The sequence below is a fragment of the Arachis hypogaea genome, chromosome 18 (genome assembly GCF_003086295.3).
Source record: "Arachis hypogaea cultivar Tifrunner chromosome 18, arahy.Tifrunner.gnm2.J5K5, whole genome shotgun sequence".
Classification (NCBI taxonomy): Eukaryota; Viridiplantae; Streptophyta; class Magnoliopsida; order Fabales; family Fabaceae; genus Arachis; species Arachis hypogaea.
Window position 1 is genome coordinate 1981828 of NC_092053.1, and position 26148 is coordinate 2007975.

Here is a 26148-nt window from a genome sequence, read left to right on the forward strand (position 1 = left end):
AAATAATAATATATATGCTACAAACATAGAAATTAATAATGTAAAAATAAGAAATTTTAAAGGGCAAACATCCCAATATTCATGAATTGAAGGATATATGTTTGGTAAATAAATCATGCCAACTTGGAAGGAAAATCACATCCTCCATGGATTTGATCTCTTTTTAACTTTTTGACCGAAGAAAAAGAAAGTTTAATAACAATTAAAAAAAAAAAAAGAAGAAGAGAAAATCAAAGTAATATGGCATGCACCACACAAAGTCATGCAAATAATGCAAAAGAAGTAACGTAATTAAATAGCTTTCATAGTATATATATTATAGTATAATTTTAGGTATTATTTCATACCAAAAAAGTAGATTATGCTCCTAAATAACGTGACGAAAAGCAAATAAAACCCATCGAATGTAACACCTTCAAATATTTGATAAATGGATGTAAAATAATGTACACACAAATCTGTTAATAAAATTCAATATCACTATCACTATAAAGTAAGTTAAATCTAGAAGTATTGTAACCTTTTTGGATTCTGTTCTCACGAGAAAGTTTCAATATATAATATCCTTATTGTAAATGGATAATTGGATAAACATGGATATATCTGCATACAAATATATAGATAAGCACAAGATCGATCGATAGATATATTCTGAGTTGGAAGCTAAGGTAGCTAATTGTATTCACCGGATTTTTCTTCATCAGCCAATGACTAAAATTAAATGTTGTTGCTGAAAAGTCCATCATAATTATGCTGAAAAGTCCATCGTATGTAGAACAAAACACTGTTCTGATCTTGAGATGAAATAGGTTGTTGAGGTCTAGTCTGATGATGTTGGCAAGCTGTCTATGGTCGCAGGTTTTTTGGAAGAGATATACTTTGAATTCGTGATGGATCGGTGGTGACAAAATATATATAAAATTTTATAATAATTTAATATAAATTAATAAAATTTAATAATCAATAAAAATAAATAAATATTATATTTATATACTATTCAATAAATTTTTAAATTTTAATAAAGTGCTTGTCTCTATAATATATAATGTAAATTCGTTCATATTTCATATCTTTAAAAGTATTATGAGTGAATACTTACAGAAAATATTTTAACATTTAAAGTAGACTAATAAAGTTTGTATGTGATGAAATATATTTTGATAAAAAAAAATACGCATTTTTTTATATATGCACTTTGTTGTTTATTTAGAATTTATTTTCAGTTATTAAATTATAAATGAAAATGTTAACCGTCTAGTTTCCCATTTAATTGTTTTAGGCAATTAAATTCAACCAAATTAGTTCAACCTAACAAAAATCACTTTTATCGTTTAGCTTGTATTATACACAGTTTCAATAACGCAACTTTTTCTTTGCACAGACAGATTTTTTTTACTTCTCTTTTTCTTCTCTTTTGTTATTGTAATCACCAATAATACTAATATTTTGCTAATAAAAATCAACATTTGAAATTGAATTTGAATTTATATATATAATAGACAATGTTCGGTTTATTTAGTATTATACAATTGTTTCATTTTGATATTATTTTCGGTTCATTCTAGACGCAGATTTTTCTAGAATTTATATAATAGACAAATGTTCAGTTCATTTGGTATTATACAATAGTTTTACTTTGATATTATTTTCGGTTCATTTTAAACGCATGTGTTTTTGAATTCGAATTTATATAATAGACAAATGTTCGATTCATTTGATATTATACAATGGTTTTGTTTTAATAATATTTTCGATTCATTTGCCATCCAGGTGTATTGTCGAGGAATAATTTGTCCCAGTGGTTAGAATGGTTTTCAAGACAAATTAAATGGAGTTGAATGAAATCTAATACAATTTAATAAAGTAATAATAAATAATTTCATTCTTTTTAGCTAAAAAAAGATTCAATTATTAACAAAGACACATCGAATTCATTTCTGTATCTAAATGAATCTTAATTAAACTAAGAAATAAACTGAAATTACTTAAGAAATAAAAAATTTGGTCAATACTTATCAGCAGTATCAAGTGAATCTCAATTAACACATAAATGAAACGAAATAAATTAAGAAATGAACCGAAATTATTTAATGATGACGGCAGAAAAAATCAAAACTAATAAAGATGTTCGTAAAATGTTGGTATTATTAGTGATGACGATAACAAAAAGGAAAAAGGAAAAAAGAAAAAGACGCAATATTAAAGAAAAATCTGTGTGAATTTCGAAAAAGAAGAAAAAAAAAGAGAAGAAAAAAAAAGAAGAAAGAGAAGAAAAAGGGAAGAAGAAGAATTTGCGTAAATTTAGAAGAAGAAGAAAGATGAGAAAGAGGAGAAAGAGAAGGAGAAAGAGAAGAAAACAAAGAAAAAAACGGAGAAAAATTTAAAAAATTATTATAATAACTTAATTAGATTTAGTTAAATATTTTGTTTAGACGTAGAATAGAGCTTTATTCAAACGTTAAATATTGATGGTTATCAAATTAAAGTAATGTATATCTAAAGAATAACATAAAGTCGGGACCATTTTGCTGAATTATAACTTGTTGTGCAACTGAGTTATGGTGTCTAGATTAGTTATAAAAATAATACTATACACATATGCCATAGTTGCAACCGAATCATTATAACCTTAAATTAAAGCTAAACCTAATTCTTGAAAAAAAAAAGAATCTGGTCAAGTTTATAATTCGTTAGTTATAATAATTGAGTAACAATTCGACATATAATACGGTTATTCATATATATAATTTTTTACAAAGTCAAATTATATGTTATAATTATGAGGTACTCTTTGACTTATTAGTAATATTATTCAAATTGCATGCATATGCATGTGTTCATACTCCTTTAATTCAATGTGGTAGCTGGCCATAAGGAAGGAGCCACGTTTTGATGATAAGTCCAATTCAGTTTTCTTCTCTGTTTCATCTATGGTCGGCAACCGCACACGATTTTCGATTATTAAATAATTTAATATATTTAATTATTGTTCTTGCTTGATTATTGAAATATAACTCGTTCTTTGGATGTCTACTCCGAATTTCTTTATCTCGGCTTCAAGCTTCTTATTCATAAGACATTCTAATGTTTAAGTCAATATTTTGTAAATTTATTTTTTATCTCTAAACAAAGAATTTTTTTTTTTTTTTTATTAGAAGTCCGTAATCCAAAATTATCTGTTATCGAATTATAGTGATAACGTATAAAAATTATAACATTCTAATTTTGTCGTTATAATTTTAATAGCCGACTTACAATTTATATTCCAAATTTTTCATAACCAACTTATAATGGTCATATCAATTATATATTCACATGTTAACTAATATTAATTTTATGTGAATAATAATACTTTTAATTTGATCCTTAATTAAGCTGATTTACAAGATGTTTGTTATCACATGAATATGATGCAACGAAATATGGGGATCGGATAAACCCTCCTTGATGATGTCATTGCATTTTAATTTGATCCTTAAGGTGTTTGTTATCACATGTGAATAATAATACTTTTAATTTGATCCTTAATAATAAGCTGATTCACAAAATGCATGTTTCGTACGTCTTCATTGCATTTATATAATGATAAATAATGTTTTATAAATATAAAAAAATATATATAATAAAAGTGAACATAATTATAAATTACACACGTAGTAAAAATATGATAAAATAATTGAAATAACGTGAGCAAGCTTCGAACCACCAGCACCACATGGAAATTAAATCAGGATGGGAGAAAAATATATAATATTATAATCGTATTTTATTGACTAGTGTCCAAAGCTGTGTATAGAGTAGAACTCATTGTTAATCTTGAATAGTTGATAGTTGACTTTCCACACATTATTAATTTTATTTATAATAATATATATAACTAATAAGAGTCTAAGATTACATAATCTTTGAATTTTCTTTCTCAAAAAATAATTAACTTTTGACAAGTGCGACTAATGTTGTTGTTTCCATAATCCAATTTGGAAATTTCCAATTAAAATAAGCAGCATCACATGACACTCTATATAAAGAGAGAGCATATAACAGAAGCTTCACACATTTCAATTATCCATTCACCATGGCCGATTTGTCTCCAATAATCTTGTTGTTGGCACTTTTCTCTCTCATTTATGGTAATGCCATAGCAAGCCACCATGTTTACAGAAATCTTCAGACTCATCAATCTTCTGATGATAGTTCCTCCAATCAACCTTACAGAACTGCTTATCACTTTCAACCTCCAAAGAATTGGATCAATGGTATTATATCTATATTAGTTCCTTCAAAGAAACTTAATTAATCTTCCTTTCATTTTCTGTATCACTAATTAACCCTTTGTTTTTTGTTGCTTTTTCCTCTGTCATTTGAAATGATATGCTGAAATGGACATCTTCCAGACCCTAATGGTTAGTTCTGCTCTCAGCTTTAAATATTTGTTCTATATGCTAATAGAGCATAGGTTTTATATGAGAAACATTTCAAGCATAAGGAATATTGATGTTAGATCTATAGCTATGTATTCTTAGAATATTTCAAATTTTCTTTATATATGTTAGGAAAATTTTCAAGTGTATCGTCATACCGGTGTTTCAGTTATTTTTAACCGTTAATCTTAATTATAAAAAATATATATAATATATACAATTAAGATCAACGATTAAAAATCACTGATATACCGATATCACGATACACTTGAAAATCTTCTTACATGTTAATGTAAATAATATATTGATTTGACATTTATGTTACTACAAATCAAATTTGATTTTGATGTGTCAATGATTATTGATAAGGTGTTGATGTTTTGTCTTTTAATAAGGTGAAAATGTGTTTGTATATGCATGGCTTTTTGTTTCAGGACCAATGAGATACAAAGGACTATACCATCTATTCTATCAATACAATCCCAAAGGTTCTGTTTGGGGCAACATTGTGTGGGCCCACTCTGTATCAAAGGATCTTGTGAATTGGATCCCACTTGATGCTGCCATCTTCCCATCTCAGCCGTCAGATATCAATGGATGCTGGTCAGGATCAGCCACAATGCTCCCTGGGGGCAAACCTGTCATTTTATACACTGGAATTGACCCAAATAACCACCAAGTCCAAAACTTAGCCTTTCCTAAGAATTTGTCTGACCCATTTCTTAGGGAATGGATTAAGTCACAAAAAAACCCACTAATGGCACCAACTGTTGCTAATAAGATAAATTCAACCTCATTTAGGGATCCTACTACTGCATGGAAAGGAAAAGATGGGTATTGGAGGGTGTTGATTGGAAACAAAGTAAACACTATGGGAAGGGCAATTTTGTACAAAAGTAAAGATTTTGTTAACTGGGTTGAAGCCAAACAGCCTCTACATTCAGCCCAAAGGACTGGAATGTGGGAGTGTCCTGATTTCTTTCCTGTTCTCAATAATGGCCCAGTTAACGTTGGTCTTGATACATCTGTGGATGGTGATCATGTTAGGCACGTGTTAAAGGTTAGTTTGGATGATAAGAAGCATGATTACTATTTGATTGGTACTTATGATGCTTCCCAGGATGTTTTTACTCCGGATAATGGGTTCGAGGATAATAGTCAACCTGTGTTAAGATATGATTATGGTAAGTATTATGCATCAAAAACTATTATTGATGATGGGAAGAACAGAAGGGTGTTGTTTGGTTGGGTCAACGAATCCTCAAGTCAAAACGATGATATCAAGAAAGGATGGTCTGGAATTCATGTAAGTGCAATTTCTTATGATAAAGTTTATATATCTTGCATAAATTGAGTTTGACCAAAATAGTATATTCAAAGTAGTGGGGTAAACTTGGTTGCATTTAATTACTATATTTAATTTAATTTGCAGACTATTCCAAGATCTATCTGGCTTCATAAATCCGGAAAACAGTTGATTCAATGGCCGGTCCAAGAAATTGAAAGTCTACGTGTGAACCCTGTAAACTGGCCCACCAAATTGCTCAAAGGTGGTGAACTCCTCCAAGTTAATGGAATCACTGCAGTACAGGTAATTATGATTTTATTTATAGTAAGTTAAAACTTATATGCAGCTTTTTCATGTGAAATTGATAATTGAGAATCGTTAGATAATAATTTAGTGGGAGTTATTTAGATAAAGACGCTAACAACGTCCTTTTATAAAGATATTTTTTAATAATTAAAATTTAACACATATAATCAATTAAATCGTGTTATTTTTATCAAAATTAGACTAGACAAATTGATTTAACCGAAAAATAGTGAATCAAATCTTAAATTGGTCTAAATTAATATTATTTTTTTATAGAAAATGACAATACCCTATTATAGAAAATGACTAAAATACTTCTATTATATATATTAATTTTGAAAATCCTAAATTTTAAAATTAATATATATATATATATATAAGAGTATTTTAATAATTTTTTATAATAAAGGTATTGTAGTAATTTTTTATAAAAAAAGATAATATTAATTTAGACCAGTTCATGATTTGATTCACCATTTTTTCGGTTAAATCAATTTGTCTAGTCTAATTTTGACAAAAATAACATGATTTAATCGATTATATATGTTAAATTTTAATTACTATAAAACATCTTTAAAAGAAGACGTTTTAGACATCTTTATCTGAGTGGTTCACTAATTTAGTTAGACTTGTCAAGTCAGAAAAAATGCATAAAAACCATATGGCAGTTCTTATAATTTGTCAATTCATTTAATATTGAATCATTATAAAATGCATGGCAGGCTGATGTTGAAATTTCATTCCAAGTGAGGGGGTTTCAAAAGGCAGAAGTATTGAAGAATTGGGCAGATCCTCAGATTCTGTGTGGTATGAAGGGGGCAGGAGTAAAAGGTGGTATTGGACCCTTTGGTCTGCTAGTTTTTGCTTCAAAAGATTTGCAAGAGAGCACAGCAGTGTTCTTCAGAATATTTAGATACCAAAACAAGAACTTGGTGCTCATGTGTAGTGATCAAAGCAGGTTAGTTAGTTTGATATAGATATCCTTTTCTGTTCAACTTTTCACCAAACTTGACATGTTTGATTTGAACTCTCTGTTGTCTAATTTTTGCTAATTAATAATATGTTTTGAAAGGTCTTCGCTCAATAAAGAGAATGACATGACCCCATTTGGGACTTTTGTTGATGTGGACCCTCTTCACGAGAACCTCTCACTAAGAACTTTGGTAAGCAATTAATACAAGGTTGTTAGTCATATAAAATTGTGTTTATGTAAAGATAACAGGTGAGAGTTGCTAGATGATTTAATATATTTGACTAAATTTTCATCTAACTGATCTTAATTATTATATTCATGTGAAGATAATTATGACATAGGGCTTACTAAATATATAAAACTATTTTCAAGATTGTGTGTGATTAGTTAATTTGTGTGGTTTATTTGACAGATTGATCACTCAGTAGTGGAGAGTTTTGGAGGAGAAGGAAAGGCATGCATCACATCTAGAGTTTATCCCACCTTGGCAATCAATGAGAAGGCCCAATTGTATGCTTTCAATAATGGAACTTCATCTGTTAGGATCACCAGATTGAGTGCTTGGAGCATGAAGAAAGCAAATATCAATGGAAATTAATTAAGTGTAGAAAACCCATTCTTCAAGTATTGTTTATTAGTTAATTGTTGTATTGTAACAATAATGATGCCATTACATATGTTTGCAAGAAATCAAATATTGAGTAAGGAATACGTTTATTTTTTGTACCAATGAATGCTAACTCAATTATCACATATTTTCCACCATGTCGTAAAATTACTATGAAGCATGCACGTTGGTGAAGGCTATTTAACAAAATGAGTGCTATTCTCTTTCGTTTCCTTGAACAAGTTCATCATCTTTGGTGCGTAGTGAAAATGTATGATAAAGGATAATGCATAATGAAAAAGAAACAGAGCAAGTGAACATGACATATACTATTTCATGTCTATCACGCCAGCATAGCATTTAGCTAGCTAAGTTATTGAAAAATCTTCGATATGTGTACATTATTATATTATAGTTTCTGTAACAAGCAAGAACAACGAATTTTCAAAACCCTTTTAATCCGTATCAAAAACAAAACTACCGACTAAACCTGTTGTTTATTTTATCACTTATACACTTGAATTTTCATAATAATAAGAGTCTTCTTCAGTTCACAATATTTGTCGTAATGTGCTAATTGGAAAAAAAACAGGCACGTGGTTGCTTTCGTGCGATCCTATGTTGAATTTCCACCAGTTGCATTATTCTGAATTATCTTTCACCAATTGCATAATTCCTCATTCGAATACCATGATCCAAATTTAAATGCATACAGGAATGATTTTACTAAATTTGAATACTTTGTTAAAATACGAAGCACTGTTGGCAGATCTGTACAGTGTGTCATGTGTGATCCACAGTCAGTGAATATGGGACATGGACAAAAACACAAATCTTTCTCAAGAGTCAACATATAGAAAATATTTAAGACATAAAATTCATACAACGACCCAAAATTAAAAGAAAATCAAATTGCAACTTATGACTGAAGTAACCCAGAAATTCTACTGTATTTGCTATGCTGACACTAAATCTATCCAGGTCTGTTGCACACAAGTGAGGACTACTGCTGATTGCATTCAGGAGGGCGCTCCGTCCGCTGGCCGTTTCCTCTATCGGGTTGAGCCCTGCCACCAGTCTGCATGTTAGATCCAATCTGAACATTGTTCTTTGTAAGCATAAATAATGTTAAGTTAGCAAAACAGCTCATTTGATGCTTTACAATTATATAACAGATGTACATAACAAGCATTATGGGCTGGCTTGTAGAGTGTGTCATTATCCATACCTTACTCCGCCTCTTACTTTGTACCTCTTCCTCGTCATCTTCATCTTCCTCACCATCCCCATCATCATCATCTTCATCTCCTATTTCCTCAAAATCACTCTGTGCAGCCTCCCCCGTGAACCATGACACAGCATGGGGAATAATTTTGTCCCGGATAGTAGAACTGTGCATACATATCAACACTAACACGTTAATATACAAATAAAAGTAAACCAACACCTTAGATGGTCCTCTGGTGGCATCTATCATCATCAGATTCCAAAGGCCAACATTTGGTATCATCGGTTAACATATGGTGAGCTCTGGGATCATTTCTGCTTCACAGTTTTAGTGGAAAAACTTAATGGAATATGAGTGTCACCATAAGTATTGTCAAGTGACTTACCCCAGGTCATAATCATGTTCTAACAAATTTTGGAGCTCCTCGACCTATCCATGCAAGAACCAATGCCAATTATTACTTTATTAGTAACAGTCAAATTATTAACTTTTGAATGGATGGTTTTATAATGATAAGAGGCATACAGTATCATCATCAATATCATCATCCTCATCCAAGTCCTCGGGAACCTGGGGAGGGTTGAAAAAGTTGAAGAAGCTTTCACATTTTTCGGTTTTTATGATGGGTTTGGCATTCTTTGATCCTTTCTTTGGCTTCTTCTTAAGAATCTTTTCTGTCAAGCTCTTTCCAGGATTCCACTCAATCTTTGTTCTATAGTTTAGAATTTAGAGAGAAAAGCAAGACAGAGGGGAGAGAGAAGATAAGAACACAGGCAACTGAAAACATGAATATAAAAAGTGACAAATTAACAGGTATTACTCACCCTATTGCTTTCTCTAATATAGGTTCATCATCCTCAATCATGTGGTATGTTTTCGTTAGCAAAGAGTTTTTGAAATAAGGATTAGAATCAAAATAGAACTCCAGCTTGAAGCCCTTTGGGTTATCAATTTTACACCACTTGATATCTTTAAGATACTTGAGGGCACCCTCATCACGTTCAGTGATCTAGTACAGGAAAAAGAAAAGGTAGATTATTGCTCTGAAATTATTTCAACAGATTGAAATGTAGAATAGAATGTATACATAAATTACCCTACCTCCTCAGCCAGTATGTCATTTGCCTTCATTGCAGTAAGCCAGAAGTTAGGCACTCCTTTCTCTGAATTACAAGGAGGATCCAGAATGATATCAAAAGAGAATGCATGATTCTAGATTGATAGTAAATAAGTACAGATAATTAAATGAGCTACCTTCTGCAGGCACAGGTTCATTTGTAATTCCTTCAACCTCAACCACTCCATTGACAATTTCGTACCTCTGCAAGCACCATTTGACGACCAATATTATGATTATTTACAATACACTACCAATGAGTAACATAGGGACATACACACCTTTGTGTATAGTGGTTCGTAAAGCTTCTGGTATTTAGCTTCTAACTGTGCTCGCTCCTCTATAAACTTAGTCTCCAACTCATCATGTTGGCCCTACAAGTTGAGAACCAAACCAGATTCTCATTTCTGTCTCTTACTAATGCAAACTTGAAACTTATAGCCTTATAGCAGTATAGTACTAAGCTCGAGCAATTGATCACAACATTCATTAGATTAAATTCAAGATATGTTGTAACTCGTAAGTATAAGATCCAAGTTTCTTATCAGTTTATCACACAGAGGAAAACATGTGGCCAAGAGAGGCCTAGAGATGGCAGGCAGCAGTGTCATTCACCTGAAGATCTCTGAGAACCTCAACACGTTTCCTGACATTGGGTGCCAGTGTTTCCAGGACGTCAACATGATTCCCAGCCAAGAGCTGAAGCTTATCCTGCAGAGATGGTAGATGATATTGCACAATGAATCAAAAACAGGACAATCGAAAAACCAATTGCTAATTCATGTATGTAAATCACACATCCTGATAGAAATATCAAATATTTCATTCCTTTCAACATTCTCAAACAAGTCCATCACTGAGAACAGTTTCTCATTCACATTTCACCTTTTCGTTCTTTTAATCAGCGAGGATAACATTTAAAACAGAAGGAAAAAAAGCATAGTAGGAATGATGGAGTTACCTTGAGTGCATTGACAAGATCAGCACGATCTTCAGCACTAAGAGCTACACACACACCAAAAAAAAAAAAAAAAAACACTCAATCAGAATTCAGACCTGGCTTTTAAATCAAGAAAATAACATGCAACTGATATCAACAAACTAGTTGGCGAATTCAGCGATTGCAAATTGATTATCGTTATGTGATTAAAAAATTGAACGAAAGAAAGCAGAATGAGAGGATTATTAGCAGAAGAGAGAAGGTTGAGAATAGTTTTGAAGTGAGGAGATAGATAAGGCGGTGGTTGATAAATTGAGAAAGCGAGATATAGAAAGGGAATGGATGAGAATTACCGGCGGCGGCAGCTGGGAGATCGGCGGCATGATCGGACATGGTGAAGAATCGGTGTTTGGAGAGAAAGGTTAATGATGAAAACGCAGAAGAAGAAGAAGAAGTAGTTTACACGTGAGGTTGAAGAACGTGGGGCACACGGATCTATGCGGAACTCATCAACTGCCGCTGTCAGTTACACCCACGCTAACCGTGGGGGGTCTTTCTATGAAATTCTATCCTTCCAATAAATAAATAATAATATAAATACCTTATTTACTTTTGCTTTACGAAATTAAAAAAGATGCAAGGACGTCTTTTATTCTTCTAGAATATTCATTCTTATAGTTAGAAAAAAAAAGGTTGATTTTTTAACATATGATGCAAGGTTTGGTGTAACGCTCGTTTATAGAGCTGGGAGGTGTTTAACACAGGTGTGACGGTGGTTAGTTGACGGCCTAAAATCGGACGGTCCGATTTCAATCAGGGGTGAGGGGCACAAATCGAACCGTTCGATTTGTGCGTGGTGAGGTCGCGTGCATGGTAGTCGGACCATGCGATTTGTTGCATGGGGAGATATTAGTTTTTTGGCCCAAGCAAATCGGATCGACCGATTTTAGGGCTTCATTCAAAAATATTCGAAGAGCACCCAAATCGGACTCAACAATTTCTGGGTTTCAAATTTTTTAGGCGGACTGTTTAGTAATCGGACTGTCCAATTTTTTTGTTCAAAAAATTTCGAAAGACAATGCAAGCGGTCGGATGGTCCGATTTGAGTGTGATATATATATATATATATATATTCCTACCCAAGCTGAGTAGTCCATTTCATTTTCTTCTTCTCCGGTGCTACAAGTATCTAAACTTCTTCTCTCCGGATCTCTTCTTTTTGTTTGTGTATCTGCTCTTCTCTATTATCATGGATGATAGAGTAAGATTAAAAGTGTATGATCATGGCCAAATTTTATTACAAACATCAGAAGGAGTAAAATTTGTGTGTGAAAATTTGTTGGATATTATTATTCCATTCACACTTTCATGTGAAGAATTAAAAGGTGTCATTTGTGAGAAGATGGATTCTCAAATATCTAGCAAAGTGTCGTGTGTTCTGTACAGATATCCTGTACCTGTCTTTGGTGGGTTCGTGCAATTTCAAACGAAATACGTGACCGACGAAGCGAGCATGCAAGAAATGTTTTCAGTGTATCTTGAAAGTCGGTCGCGAATATCGTTCATCGAACTGTATGTCGAGTTCGAGCAATCTGCAGTGGACCGAGACATTGAATTGGAAGATTACAACAGTGATAGTGAAGAAGAGCTCGAAAGTAACTACGAGGTTGTTGATCCGGGTGTAGACGAAGATCAAGCTGACGAGGCTATGGTGGCAGATGTGGCGGATGTGGCAAATGCACTAGCAAACCAGCAGCCGTTTGTGGAGCCGAGTTTCATGCGGTCGTTGGATTTGGAGGCTATGCATGCACCGAAGTTTCCTCAATATGTAAATGCAGGTGAGTCATCAATTTAAATTAAGATTTGTTAAAGTATGATTTGTGCATGAGCTTTGAGTTTAGGACAAACAGTAGAGACAACGGTAAATAGGCAAAATATAGCATGTAATAAGTAAGTCTTCTGTTTAATTATAAAGTGAACCTATTGGCTAAGTGAAGGTTGTGGTAGGCTTAGAGAAGGAGGGTTGAATCTATGCCTTCCTTTTAAGTTGCTGTTATTATCCTTTTTAAACAAACTTTCAATTCTGATTCTGTTTGTACTCAGCAGCGGAAATTTATGAGACAATTTATTTTTGTCTCATGAATATCAGAAAACAGAACACAGTAGAGAAGAGAAAAGCTAACACCAGCATGTATCCTGGTTCGGTTGCCTTGTGCTATGCAACCTACGTTCAGTCTCCTCCACAACTATGGAAGAATTTCACTATAATTAACACACCAATTTCACCGGATTGACCCAATCCTTTCACACTCAAATTCTAACCTAACTTGACATTGGCTATGCTGATACCTAACTATTCCTCTTAGTGCTAACCCAACTAAGAAAGGGATACCTTACAGGTACAAGATACAAGACACTTAATCAACCTAAAGAAATCTGAAATAAACTCTAGGCTTCTCTCTCAAGTGTTTCTCTCAGCCTTTTTCCACTCATGGCTTTTTCATAATCTTTCTCACAATGCCTTTTCTCACAAGAAATTACAGAAAGATAAACTTAGAAAAGCACATTACAATCAGTAAAACATGAAGGAGATTGACTTCATCAGCAGCCTTTTTGCTATGTGCAAAACCAGATTCGCAAACCTCAGCTTGAGTTCTTCAGTATTGGCCGAATGCTTCTTTGAAAGAAAGCATTATCCAAGTAGAGGAACTTCTTTACAGAACACTGTTCTCACACTCTGGTTTTCTCTCCTTGCTTCTGAATGAGCAGAATGTCTTCTTTTATCTCCTTGCATGTAGCTGGGTTCTTCTTCCAAGGTCAACACATTGAGCCTTGAGCTTCACCAATCCACAGATTCACTTTTTCACCCTAATCCTTAGAGAAAAAACTTTCCCTCTGACTTACTCATCTTGACCGAAAGCCACAAAGCAGTAACCATAGAAATCTTCTCATGGTCAACTTGATCTTAACCATTGAAAAACTACTTGGTCCCCAAATATCACTTGTGACCGTAGATGTGAAGTAGAATTTGGCAGAGAACAACTTTTCCTTGAATGCCATTTTCGGATAGAGCAGAGATATGGGAGGAAGAGAAGAGGATTTGACGCATGCAAGATGAGATGGATTACCTTTAACTTAAGCTTGATTTGGTTTTGATTTTCTGTTTTAGCTTCTGTGCTTCATGCTTAAACTTTCTCTCTCTTGCTTCTTTGGTTACTAGCTTAGGGAAGAAGCTTTTTCTCTCTTTCTATTTCTAACTTTTCTGAAGCTTTGATTTGACTTGATTAGAGAGGAGAGGAACGTTGCTTCTGGTAAGGCAAGATGGAGGGAATCGAAAATCAATTTGGGCTTGGATTGGGTTCTTCTCAAGTTCAGCCCGTTGGTGCCTTGCCTTGCTTCTTTGAAGAATTTTTGCTTGAAATGAATGACTTGGGCTTGTCTTTATTTTCACTTACCATTCAGCCCAATAGCATATTTCTTTTGTTTGATGTTGGGCTGCTGCAACATTTGTTTTTAGCCTGCATCATTTATCAAAAATAATCAAAGCTAATTGGGTGATTAGCCCACTAATCAGATGTTTGTCATCATCAATTCTATTAATTAATTTCTTAACTCAACACTAAAAAATATAATATTTTCCGTCATCATTGGTAAAATTAGACTGGAATGACCGGTTCGACCAGAACTGCATCTGAGTGAAAACTGGTATATTGGTCCCATGATGAGACCGCACAAGGCAACAAAACGGTCCAACCCGGTTAAATCCGGAGTGATCCGGTTAAGGCCGATTCTCACGTTTCCAGTTATGCCACCTAACATCATGCAATTCGTTAATTTACATTTATCAATTCAATTTAAGATACACTATTTCAAAGCGTTTAGTAATTAATTTTACCTATTTGCAATCAGAAAGATTCGACGATTGTTAGGAATCGGCGCAAGGAATGGTAGACGGATCCAAGCCCAGGCAAGCAAGAGTGTCATTGGACCATCAATCTCCTTACAGTCGACACGAGTTGCCCTACACAACGCTCTGTACAGGTGTGTCAGGCATGCCGAACCCCAACTGAACTGTATTATCCTGGCAAAGTTACGGAGTAATGGGAGAAACTTCCAGTGCACTCCTGCTCCAGACTTATCTCCAAACATAACGGTCCCAAACAATAACATTATGTGGCACTTCACGTACCTCTGAATCTGGATATCATCAACCAACACTAACCGATCCTTCAATGCTCGAAACCACGTTAACTTGATGAAACTTCCCCTACAGTCTGCCTGCCTAGGTGCAACACCAAACTGATCCAAGCATTCAGCCTCTAACGCCTCATAACTACTCAGTGTCGGTCCCGTAACTGGCAAACCATTCGTCGGAAGACCAAAAATTAACGCCACATCCTCTAGTGTCACAACACACTTACCAACCGGAAAATGAAAGGTGTGAGTCTCGGGGCGCCATCTCTCAATCAGAGCATTAACCAATGCCGACTGACATTGGACAACTCCAATCTGTGAAACATGATAAAAGCCGATGTCCCGTAAAAACCCCTCCACTATTGGATTGTACCGATCCGTGGCATGTAGTGGTCACATTGCAACATTCTAGATCCCTAAACAAAAACAATAATATTAATAAATTAACAAATTAAACTTAAAAGAATCAAATTTTCATTATCAAATAACCAGTTACACATAAGAATCAATAAATATAATAATAATAACAATACAATACTTTATACAAATAACTATTATATTATCTACTAATACTCAAATAACTAACTACTCTATTTTATTCTATTCTAACAGCAAACATACAATAATAAATCAATCACTAACCCTTTATTAAATATTTATATTAAACTTATAACATAAATAATTAATTCAATAATTTTTAATTCATAATATTTATTTACGAACGACTAATACAATATTAAGTAACTACAAAAAAATTATTTATTATTAACAATTAAAACTAATTAACTTATTTAAATTCACACGTACATAATAGAACAATATTAGCACTACTATATTCTATTCTACTGATAATTAAACGCTACTAGCAGTAATAATTATTATTATTACAATAAGCGGATTTTATAACAATTAATATTAATATTACTTATTCTATTTATTTATCATACATCCAAATTTTTTAATAACCGTATTATTATTAACAATATTATTATTGCAATTATTCTATTAATAACAATAATTAATTTATTATTATAATGTAACATATCTGAACAATATTAATACTCAATAATCTCTAATATCATTTTAATCAAACTCAAATATCTAAAAATTATTACTCCACTAATTCCTAACATTATTACTATAATAAACTATTACTAATCTCTAACATTATAATTATTATTTTAACTAAAATAAAAAATTTTGGAATAAAAACTTACATAGTTAAGATGATCAAGATAATTAGCAATGTGGAGTTTTGGACGATTCACATATTTTATTTTTCTTTTTTTAGACATAATTTTCTGTGTGGTCCAATTTTTTTCAGCTCAAACCTTCAACAATGGAGTGAACTACCGTGGCTGGAGGTGGGATTTATGGGAGAAGAGAAATGGAACAAAGTGAAAGTGAAAGGGAAAGAGAAAGTGAAACTGGCTTAAGGGAGCTCAGGTGGTTGGGATCATTTCATCTTTGCTGCACCAACTTATATGCGCGACACGTGGTTGGGGGCGCAAATCGGACGGTCCGATTTGTGTACCTGCCCAGCCTAAAATCGGACCGTCCGATTACTGTTCTTCAAAACGGACCGTCCGATTTCTTCGATCCTGACCGTCAAACTCCGGTTATACACCATGCAGCCCCATAACGTTGTTATACACCACTCCTCCCCCAATATTAAAAATAAAAAAGTGAAAAAATTCATCGTTATATATTCATAATTTTTGTTCGTTCAAGAAATTGAATCTAATCTTTTATTTCTTATTATTATACATAATTAATAAATAAAGTAGTAAACAAATAGACCTGTAAATGCCTATGTAAAAAAATTACGTGCGTACTATAAATCAACACTATATATCTGTATATAAATATATGTATTATTTTATTTATTTTTAATATGTATTTTATGATTTATATATTAGTATATTATTCTGTAAATAAAAATAATCATTTTAAAGAAATTAAATTAAAATTATTCATCATAAGGATATTGAATTTTTCATACGATTTTAACTGAGTTGGTACATGAAGAAAAATCCTCAAACCGGTTGTAAATACTAAATACAGTTTGAACGAAAGCCCTCGGAAGTATTCTCTAAATTAATAAAGATCAGTTTGGTAAATAACTTAAATAAGTTTTTTTGGAAAAAGAGTTTAAAGCATAATGACTTTTATTAATAGCAGCTTATAAATAAATTATTTTATATTTAAATTTTTAATTATAAAAGTACTTATTTTAAAGTTGTAGCGTTTGGATAAATAACTCAAAAAATAATTTCTTTTACAGAAGAAAATAAATATTAAAATAACCATGATAACAAATACTTTCCAATATTAAATGTTAATTTTACATAACCTAATCACTAATATTGTGTATGATATGGTAGGTGAAAATAAAAAATAAAAATAAGATGTGTGTCAATGTATATTTTGTTGCTGTTTTTTATTTTACTCCTATTAGAACTCCCTTCTCCTTTATTGAGGTCAAGAACTTGCTATAATTAATTATGAAAATAATAGCAAGTTATAAAATCACGTGTGAAAAAAATAAAATTAAAACTGAAATTTCATACTACAGTTATATACAAATTTAATAATAAAAAATAGAGTGATAAAATGATAAAAAAAAATACCTAGAAGGAATATATGCAGTAGATTGTTCAGATGCAATATTGTCTGAAAATGAAAATGATGGTGGAGGATCAATACTTCCATCAGATGAATCATTAGGTGAAAATGGTGAGGTTTGAAACATTGCGTGAAAATGATGGTGGAATGATGGTGGAAGGCCAGTGCTTCGGTGAAGGGTCAGTATTTTTCACAAAGTCAAAAAGATTTTTTTTGTTTTGAAATTAATTTTTTTTTAAGAAAGTGGTAGAAAGACTTATTAAGAAGCAGAGAAGTCATATATTTCTACTTCTTCAAAAAGCTGTAAATTAACTTTTTAGGAAGTTAAAAGCTTTTTTTAAGATGATCCCAAACACGCAGATTGTGACTTTTCATAATCCAAAAAAAAAAAAAAAAAATAGCTTCTGCTGCTTCCTAAACGGGCTCTAAATGTACTTGAGATGCCTAGTCCCACTGAACAGGCCTTAGTCCATAACCCTGTTAAAATGGAACCTGGCTCTCATAAAAAGAAGGGATATTTATGATTTAATTTTATGTGTGAGTGGTTTTATTTATGACTGCTGAAATTTGGATTTCAATGCTTCAATGACAGCTGAGAAATCCTCATCACTAAGGCCATGGGACTTTGCAACCTTGTATAACTCATTAGCAGCTGCTGCAATTGGAGTAGATTGGGATACAGACTCTGCTAACCCCAGTGCAAGTCTCAAATCCTGTCACCGTTAAAACGCAATTAGTTTCTGTTAAAAACTTGAAAGATAATAGGAATTTAACATACTCATTAATGCACCTTCTGCTGATGCTTTAGAGGGAATGCAGTAGGGTAAAGCGATTGTATCATAGATGGGCCTTTGGTTGAGTACATTGGAGCACTGATTGCACCCTGTGAAACTACCTGCAAAATTTCCATTTGTGTTTAATACTATGCTAAACATTTATGTACCTTTACCTATCGGCTTAAATTTTTATATAAGTTGTTTCATGACACTTAACACCATCTTTCTTTCACGAGAGAAACAAACAATTCAAAATTTACATCAGAGGAATAACGTGCAAGAATTACTAGGAATCAGAGAAGAGAAAGCTCAACAAAAGTCACATCATCATATTTATATTTCATAGCTACTTTGGCATTGAAATAGGGGCATTTTATTAGATTTATTGGTGCCATGATTTCTTTCAGCATCATCATCATTCACATGCAGCTAATAATGTAGGAAGACAAATGAATCAAATTTTTGAAATATCAGGAATGAAATTTGCAGCAACCCAGAGCAACGAAAGACTTCAAGACGAAACGAGCAACAAATCCATGTACAATTACAATGGTAATTATTTCGTTTAGTGGTAAATACCTCGACTAGTACTTTTGGATCCAACCCAACTTTCTCGCTGAGAAGTAAGCCTTCAGAAAAGGACGCCATCATACTATATGAAGAAATGGTAGTGTCACATACACATTAACAATCATACAAGAAAAAACAGCAGCAAAGTAGCAAGAGACAAGTTGTAAAAACCTGCCCATGATCATATTGACAACGAGTTTCATTGCAGCTCCATTTCCAACATCCCCGAGGTAAAATTTCGACTACATAGAAGCATGAAGAAACCATATGTCAAATAAGACTCTCATCCCCCAGAAAGATCAGGGAAATTTTCTTCCTATAAAAGAAAAACAATGAAGGGCTATACATACTTTCCCCATGATGTCCAAGAGAGGAGCAACCGTTTCATAAAGATTTCTGTCACCTGCAATATCAAATAAATTGCTTCAGTTTCTTTATCTGAAAGTGCCACCAACTCTGCCATGAAATGGAGCCTGAATTCCTTCACCTGCTGTAAGAAATATCAATTGTCCATCTTCTGCTGGCTTTTTGGAACCTGAAACTGGAGCCTGTGGATACACAGAAATGGATTTCACAAGTATTACTACATGCAATGAAGTAATGTGTATCCTGATTACACAACACTTGGTGTTTGACAAAGGAAAATGTGAATGCACCTCCAAAAATAATGCTCCAGTAGCTTTGATGCGCTCACTAATCAATTTTGAAGTATCAACATCAACCGTTGAAACATCCACATAGCTGAAAATGTTTAAGATATTATTAAGCTTGCAATCATATTGAGGAAGTACAATACAGCACACGCCATTAATTTTAATTTGCATGTGATCTTTGTACACTCAAATAATAATTATTGGCAACTATTACTATGAATAGAGTACCCTTTTCCTAGAGCCATTCCATTTGCAGCTCCATGGTTGCCACAAGCAACTTCAATCTAACATGAGGGGATGAACAATAAGCGAGAATTCTGAAGAAAGATATATGCATTGGTGAAATTAGATAGAGTGAGATAAACGCACGGCACTGTGAGGATCAGCAAGCATGGCAAATGTGAGGTCGCAAGATGCTGCTACTTCCTCAGGAGAAGACAAATATCTGCAGAAACAACGATTGGTATGAAATGAATACGATCAAAGGGGAACCGAGCAGTAGTTAGTTAGTTGGTTACTTGGCTCCCAAGGAGATGAGGGGATCACACTTTGACTTGGTCCTATTCCAAAGAGTGAGATCAACCCCAGCTTTTAGGAGGTTGTGAGCCATGGGGGAACCCATGATTCCAATGCCCAAGAACCCAACGCGAGGAGCGGGAGAAGAGGTGGAATTGGAGATGTAAGAGAGAGAGCGAGAGTTAGAAGAGAAGTGGTTGTTGTTGTTGTTGAAGTTGAGAGTGAAAGGGATGCCCCAAAGGGAGGAGGAGCGAGTTGCTGCCATGGCATTAGTTGGAACACCGAAGAAGCAATTCATCAAACACCTCATAGTCATTCCCACATTCCTACTCCCTACACTTTTCTCTCAAACTTCTCTCCGTTCCTCATCCCAACAATGCTTACGTGTCACCCTCCTGCCGCTCCAACCATATCTATAAATTCTTTTATTTAATTAATATCGGGAGCAAAGAAAATTAGAAAATGACCCCACAATAAAACAAAAGGAAAAGGAGGCAACTTTAAAATTAACAGTTTTCACTTTTCAGCAATGAAAATCGATGGCGATGGAAGTGGAAATGGAAGGCGAAGATGGTTCCAAATTGTCATTACAAGTCACTGAAGCTCGAAACACAGTCATTGGACGAGGCTGTGGCGGCGGCTTTCACACAAAGGATCGCACCGTTTCCCGTCGCCACGTCTCCTTCCAGCTCAGCTCCGATTCCGATGACCCTAGGGTTTCATTCGAGGTCATCGGAAGGAACCCTTTTTGGGTTCACCACGGAGCTCTTGGCCTTAAGGTTTTCCGCAAGTTCGAAAAGGGTCAATTGGAACTCGGTGACCGCTTTTCCCTCTCCGCCGTAACACCGTTCTGGCTCCATTTCAATTTCAACAACTCAGCTCTGGACGTTTCAAGTTCAAAGCCTCAGCTTGACATCGACATTGACCAAATTGACCTTTCGCAATTCGATCCCGTTAAAGGTACTAAAATGTGAAGTTTTAACCTTTTTGGGTGTCAGTATATAGGGTTTTGTTTAGGGTTTAAGGATATAACGTTGAACAGCTTTGATGATAATTATTTACTATGTATCTTCTTTGATTTGATGGTGATTGCTATTTTAGAGATTTTGAAGACTTGATTTTGTGTTTTGGGAAATGCAGAGTTTGGTTTCCTTGCGATTGGGCACGAGTTTGATGACTATCCAAAGGGGAAGATCCGCAATGTTAAGGATTGGGAGTGGTTTCTTGAGGAAGCTAGAAATGACAGTGATGATGATGACGATGAGGAGGGAAAGCAGAGGAAGAGGATGAAGAGAAAGCGGAAGAAAAAGAAGGGTAAGGAGGAGAATGAAGATGATGAAGAATGGGGTGGTGAAAGTGATGATGAGGGTAAGGACCTTGTTTCTAACATGAGCAAAGGTAAGAAGAGGGCATGCTACTCCACAAGGTCTAAAGACAGGGAAAGTGGCTCTACAAGCTCTAAGAGAAAGAGAGATACTAAGATCAATCAAACTTTTGAAGATGATGAAGATGATGAGACTCTAGGAGGCTTCATTGTTGATGATGAAGAGAATGATCAGCAGGAGGAGTTAAACGATGATGATGATGATGATGATGAAGAAGAGTTTGAAGAAGAGGAGGAGGAGGAAGATTAAAGTTTTGAATCAAATCAATGTTCGTACATGTGTGAATGTTGTTGTTCAGTTAGGAAACACTTGATATTGAGTTCTGTTTTGGTGAATGGCTTAGGAATGAATCTAGATTCTAGAATATGCATTAATTAATTACACAAGATAAAGATTGGAATATATATGTATTTCGAGCAATTATAATTATTATGAAGTATTTAGGCACATTTATAAAAGGATAAACTTATTAATACTTGAAAATATAAAATAAAATATTATCAAGTGAGAGTAGCATGAGCAGAAATAGAAAGAGGCATGAAGTCATGAACGCTAGCTGCAGATATGATGAAACTGAAGCCGCAGCAGCAATAAAGGCTGACCTTGTCTTCTTCCCCCCAAATCCACCACCAATTCGCTTTGTTTTGCACACTACCTTTGACATGGGGAGACCAAGAACATGAGAAACATATTTCTGGTGCTTCTGAGGGGCCTGCAATAACCGATGACCAAACCAGAAAATTTATGTCGCAAAGATAATACATAACTACAACAAGTACTTTTATATAGTTATACAAAAGTTTAGTTTAAATTTTCCTTTAGTGTGGGATCACTCAATCAATAATGGGGAAAAGTTTATATACATAAGAATATAAATGTAAAAAAAATAAATTAAACTCTTGACAGGGGCATATGGACCCCCAAACCTCTTAACCTGGATTGGATCCGTCCCTAGCAATAACACAATGTTATTTTCACAACTCAGTTGCTTCTTTCAAAGTTCAAGCCATACATTACAGGCAGGGAGCCAGGGACGGACCCAAGCATCATGGTGGGGGGGGGGGGCACTTGCCCCCACTCTTATTTGATAATTTTAAACAAATATATATATATATATATATATATATATATATATATATATATATATATATATATATATATGCCCTATTTTAAATTTTAAATGACCCACTACAAATAAACTAAGCCCAATTATTAAAAGCCCCAAACTCATTTTATCTTTCTATTATTTTGACTATTAATTAACTTAATTATATTTAGTCTTCTTCTATTCTCAAATTCCAGCCGTCACTCATTTATTCTCTTAAATCTCTTTCTTAGTTTCATATTTTCAATCTTCTTTTTCTATTCTTTATCTAGTGATCATCTTCGCTTCAACAAAAGGTAAATTTTAAATTCTCTATTTTGTTTTATATAGCTCTCTATAACTCTATATATCTTTCAATTTCATTGTTTATCTTTTTTATATTTTCAATTGCAAATAATTATAATTTAGGTATTAATCTATTTTTTATTCTCTTCATGAATTTATATATTTTATTTTATTCTCAATTTAGTGATTCTTATTATTTATTTATTTATCTTTTATTTTATTCTATTATATGTAATTATATTGCATATAAATTTTTAAAGTAAATTGATCAATTTACTAATTTAGAATATATATATATATATATATATATAGAGAGAGAGAGAGAGAGAGAGAGAGAAATAATAATGGAAAAATATTTCAAAAGAAAGCTACCACTAGAATCTGAAGTCACTCCATTAGTTACATATATAGAAAGAGAGACATTCAATCAAGTTGATAATGAAACAATTATTCAACATTTTTAAAATATGAAAACAAGAAGAGAAGTACCTTCAAGATTTGAAGCGAAGAAAGTTAGTGGCTAATGTAATTTTTTTTATTTGAATAATTAATGTGTATTTTTATATTTTTAAATTTAAATTAATATATCTTTTAATAGTAATGTGTATTATTTTTGCCCCCCAATATAAATTTTCTGGGTCCGTCACTGATTACAGGTAACACAAGTCAACACCATTCACGATACTTAGTTGAAGCTTATTCCCATGAAGATATGATAACAAAAAACTTTTGTAAAACTCTAGGCTTATCCCAACAGAAAAGGGAAAAAGACCAAAAGTGAAGAAAACACCAGCTCCCACAATCATTTTTGTAACAGAAGAACCATAAATAGATTATCAACAATTTTCCTTCCAGTGTTTGAATTCTTATCATCAATATATACTGATCAGCAGTTCTGAACAGTTAAATATATAAGATCACTTGTCCAGTCATATATTGCCGAATTTTTCCAAAAGGAATTTGATATATCAAAAACAGAGTAAATACCCATAGTTGTCCTTGAGATTCACGTAAATACTCATAGTAATCCTTAAGATCCCGATTTCCTCATTGTAGTCCTCCGGATAGAGATCCGAGCACTCAAACTGGTCCCTGGGTATATTTCTGGTGATGACTCATCACCAGAGCGCTGACGTGGACTCGGTTTGCCATGCTGGAGAGGTCCCAACGACTAGCTGAGTTGGCTAATTTTCAAATTATACCCAGATTGGTCCCTCCTATTATATGTAACCCTAAATCCCCAAATTCTCAGACACTTCATCTCTTCGTCTTGTTCATCTCTTCTCTTTCTCCTTTCATACACTTCTTCCTGTTCATTTTTTCGCGATATATATTGGTGCTTCGATGTCATGAGGAATTGGTGGCGAACCATCTGCATAAGCATACCTTGACTTGAGATCCATGAGGAATTGGTGGCGAACCATCTGCATTGTTTGGCAAGAAGATCTCCGACACACCAAATTCATTCTATTTGGATATATTAACCGAAGATGATTACATGCTCCAACTAGCACAATCATTTGCATACATTAACCGAAACATACCGGAGTCATTACAGCGGCATTTGGATTCCAATTGTTGAAGTCTCCAATTAATGCTGCTGACTGAGAAAATATCCAATATTTTTAAGACACATGTCAAGCTATATTTTTACATCGAAAACAAGATTTTTGTTGAACTTTAGATGAACATCCAAAACAGATTTTTTAATAATTTAACCCCTTAAATTGAATTTGAGCATAAGAAAAGAAACCAATTTTAATAATAGGGTAAAGTACTAAATTGGTCTCCTAGGTTTGGGCGTAATTCTGTTTTGGTCCTTAAGGTTTAAAGTGTTCTATTTGAATCCAAAAAAGTTTTATTTAGCATCAATTTAGTCCCACAGTGAGGTCAAAATTAAATAATTAACAAAATGTCCTACATAACAACAGTACAAGAACAAAATCGATAATCTGGAGAACAAGTACAAGCTCCAGAGGCATAAAATCAACCATTGATACATCAATATATTTATTTATTATTTTTTTATAATATAAATAAAATATTTTCTATAAAACTAAAGAAAATGATAAATAAATGTATTGATGCATCAATGGTTGATTTTGTGCCTCTGGAGCTTGTACTTGTTCTTCAAATTATCGATTTTGTTATTGAACTGTTGTTATGTATGACATTTTATTAATTATTTAATTTTGACCTCACTGTGGGACTAAATTGATGCTAAATGAAACTTTTTTGGATTCAAATAGAACACTTTAAACCTTAAGAACCAAAACAAAATTACGCCCAAACCTAGGGGACCAATTTAGTACTTTACCCTTAATAATAAGAGTTAAGAATATAATATGAAAGCATATATACCTTAGCTCCTGGTGCCCATTCTCTATAAGTAATTCCTGTGACACTGCAAAAAATAGTAGTAATATTGATAAATAAGTTGGTATTAATAAACTGTAGATAAGTTTATAGCAGCTTTCTGAGCAAGAAGTTAGATACCTCTGCCTAAAGCCAAAATTTTCATGGCCGCGAGAAAATGGATCTAGGCCACCTTCATGCTTGTCGATATCCTCTCGCAATCTCAAGTATCGTCCGAAACTGTAATTTGAAAAATTTACATGATCTAGCAACTCAGATAGTTGTTCCACAAATACTTTAAGGAAATGAAGCTTAAAAGTGAGGTTACCGGAAATCAAGATGGTCGCGGTGAGTGAGCAAAAGTGGATCAATTTCATAGATTTTCTTCCCACAGCCAGGTGGAGGGATGATCTTAATTTTAACTACTTCATCTCTTTCCATTTTCAGTTTTTTGTCTTTGGATACCAATGTCTTCTCAGCATGAGTTCTAGCACTATATTCTACAAGAGATGCCGAAAAACAGAACATTTCTCATCTTCAATCTCTCTGAAATTTCTAAGCTACTTTCTTGATTAAATCACCAACACTATGAAGAATTGAAGACCCTAAAATATGAATTCAGCAAAACAACATTTGAAGAAATATGTGATTAGCAATCTTATCTAAGCTAACTATGATTTCTAATTTTCTATTCACAAAAGTGCCACAAAAATATAATACATTCTTGATTCTTCATATGCACATGACATTGAAATCCCCAATCACAAAAGCACTTTTTTTTATTAAATTAGGAATTTCAAGTTC

At 33.3% G+C, this 26148-nt stretch overlaps 5 protein-coding genes across 9 annotated transcripts; 2 read left to right on the forward strand and 3 right to left on the reverse strand.

Moving 5' to 3' along the window:
- The first annotated feature begins 3902 nt into the window (after positions 1-3902).
- LOC112772059 (beta-fructofuranosidase, cell wall isozyme) lies at positions 3903-7753 on the forward strand. Its single transcript, XM_072224719.1, has 6 exons — positions 3903-4403; positions 4856-5727; positions 5854-6012; positions 6738-6973; positions 7088-7178; positions 7401-7753. The coding sequence occupies exons 2-6, from the start codon at positions 4861-4863 to the stop codon at positions 7584-7586; spliced, it is 1539 nt and encodes a 512-aa protein (XP_072080820.1). The 5' UTR covers positions 3903-4403; positions 4856-4860; the 3' UTR covers positions 7587-7753.
- Positions 7754-8316: 563 nt separating this feature from the next.
- Positions 8317-11452, reverse strand: LOC112771600 (nucleosome assembly protein 1;4). Of its 4 annotated transcripts, none has more exons than XM_072224721.1 (11): positions 11234-11452; positions 10902-10945; positions 10556-10651; positions 10222-10314; positions 10078-10144; positions 9925-9986; positions 9648-9832; positions 9349-9535; positions 9209-9252; positions 8824-8986; positions 8317-8662 (listed from the first exon to the last, which is right to left on the reverse strand). In XM_072224721.1, exons 1-11 carry the CDS (start codon positions 11271-11273, stop codon positions 8648-8650), a joined length of 996 nt encoding a protein of 331 aa, XP_072080822.1. In that variant the 5' UTR covers positions 11274-11452; the 3' UTR covers positions 8317-8647. The 4 variants fall into 4 exon arrangements, with proteins under 4 accessions (XP_072080822.1, XP_025672170.1, XP_072080821.1 ...); XM_025816385.3 differs by having other exon boundaries at positions 8317-8673; XM_072224720.1 differs by having other exon boundaries at positions 8317-8691.
- A 3319-nt stretch (positions 11453-14771) lies between these two features.
- On the reverse strand, positions 14772-17826 carry LOC140181703 (serine/threonine-protein phosphatase 7 long form homolog). The gene is made up of 3 exons (XM_072226001.1): positions 17705-17826; positions 15448-15490; positions 14772-15389 (listed from the first exon to the last, which is right to left on the reverse strand). The coding sequence occupies exons 1-3, from the start codon at positions 17824-17826 to the stop codon at positions 14772-14774; spliced, it is 783 nt and encodes a 260-aa protein (XP_072082102.1).
- Positions 17827-18012: 186 nt separating this feature from the next.
- Positions 18013-20530, reverse strand: LOC112771285 (glyoxylate/succinic semialdehyde reductase 2, chloroplastic). Of its 2 annotated transcripts, none has more exons than XM_025815979.2 (10): positions 20217-20530; positions 20068-20143; positions 19927-19982; positions 19702-19786; positions 19533-19593; positions 19396-19448; positions 19217-19287; positions 19055-19127; positions 18490-18594; positions 18013-18412 (listed from the first exon to the last, which is right to left on the reverse strand). In XM_025815979.2, exons 1-10 carry the CDS (start codon positions 20528-20530, stop codon positions 18251-18253), a joined length of 1056 nt encoding a protein of 351 aa, XP_025671764.1. In that variant the 3' UTR covers positions 18013-18250. The 2 variants fall into 2 exon arrangements, with proteins under 2 accessions (XP_025671764.1, XP_072079949.1); XM_072223848.1 differs by having other exon boundaries at positions 19533-19596; positions 19639-19786.
- Positions 20531-20578: 48 nt separating this feature from the next.
- Positions 20579-22019, forward strand: LOC112771286 (uncharacterized). Its single transcript, XM_025815981.3, has 2 exons — positions 20579-21174; positions 21355-22019. The coding sequence occupies exons 1-2, from the start codon at positions 20754-20756 to the stop codon at positions 21846-21848; spliced, it is 915 nt and encodes a 304-aa protein (XP_025671766.1). The 5' UTR covers positions 20579-20753; the 3' UTR covers positions 21849-22019.
- The last annotated feature ends 4129 nt before the right edge of the window (positions 22020-26148 follow it).

Excerpts from the sequence above, each read along its gene's own strand:
- LOC112771285 (XM_072223848.1), bottom strand. The coding sequence starts at position 20,530 with ATGACTATGAGGTGTTTGATGAATTGCTTCTTCGGTGTTCCAACTAAT. Across the intron at positions 20,144-20,216 it reads CTCATCTCCTTGGGAGCCAA|ATATTTGTCTTCTCCTGAGG; the intron begins GTAACCAACTAA and ends TTGTTTCTGCAG. Across the intron at positions 19,983-20,067 it reads TTGCTGATCCTCACAGTGCC|ATTGAAGTTGCTTGTGGCAA; the intron begins GTGCGTTTATCT and ends CCCTCATGTTAG.
- LOC112772059 (XM_072224719.1), top strand. The coding sequence starts at position 4,861 with ATGAGATACAAAGGACTATACCATCTATTCTATCAATACAATCCCAAA. Across the intron at positions 5,728-5,853 it reads AAGGATGGTCTGGAATTCAT|ACTATTCCAAGATCTATCTG; the intron begins GTAAGTGCAATT and ends TTTAATTTGCAG. Across the intron at positions 7,179-7,400 it reads ACCTCTCACTAAGAACTTTG|ATTGATCACTCAGTAGTGGA; the intron begins GTAAGCAATTAA and ends TTTATTTGACAG.
- LOC112771600 (XM_025816383.2), bottom strand. The coding sequence starts at position 11,273 with ATGTCCGATCATGCCGCCGATCTCCCAGCTGCCGCCGCCG. Across the intron at positions 9,833-9,924 it reads ATGACATACTGGCTGAGGAG|ATCACTGAACGTGATGAGGG; the intron begins GTAGGGTAATTT and ends TTCCTGTACTAG. Across the intron at positions 9,536-9,647 it reads ATATTAGAGAAAGCAATAGG|AACAAAGATTGAGTGGAATC; the intron begins GTGAGTAATACC and ends TCTAAACTATAG.
- LOC112771286 (XM_025815981.3), top strand. The coding sequence starts at position 20,754 with ATGGCGATGGAAGTGGAAATGGAAGGCGAAGATGGTTCCAAATTGTCA. Across the intron at positions 21,175-21,354 it reads GCAATTCGATCCCGTTAAAG|AGTTTGGTTTCCTTGCGATT; the intron begins GTACTAAAATGT and ends TGGGAAATGCAG.
- LOC140181703 (XM_072226001.1), bottom strand. The coding sequence starts at position 17,826 with ATGTTTCAAACCTCACCATTTTCACCTAATGATTCATCTGATGGAAGT. Across the intron at positions 15,491-17,704 it reads ACTGCATATATTCCTTCTAG|GGATCTAGAATGTTGCAATG; the intron begins GTATTTTTTTTT and ends GTTTTTGTTTAG. Across the intron at positions 15,390-15,447 it reads CCACTACATGCCACGGATCG|ATTGGAGTTGTCCAATGTCA; the intron begins GTACAATCCAAT and ends CATGTTTCACAG.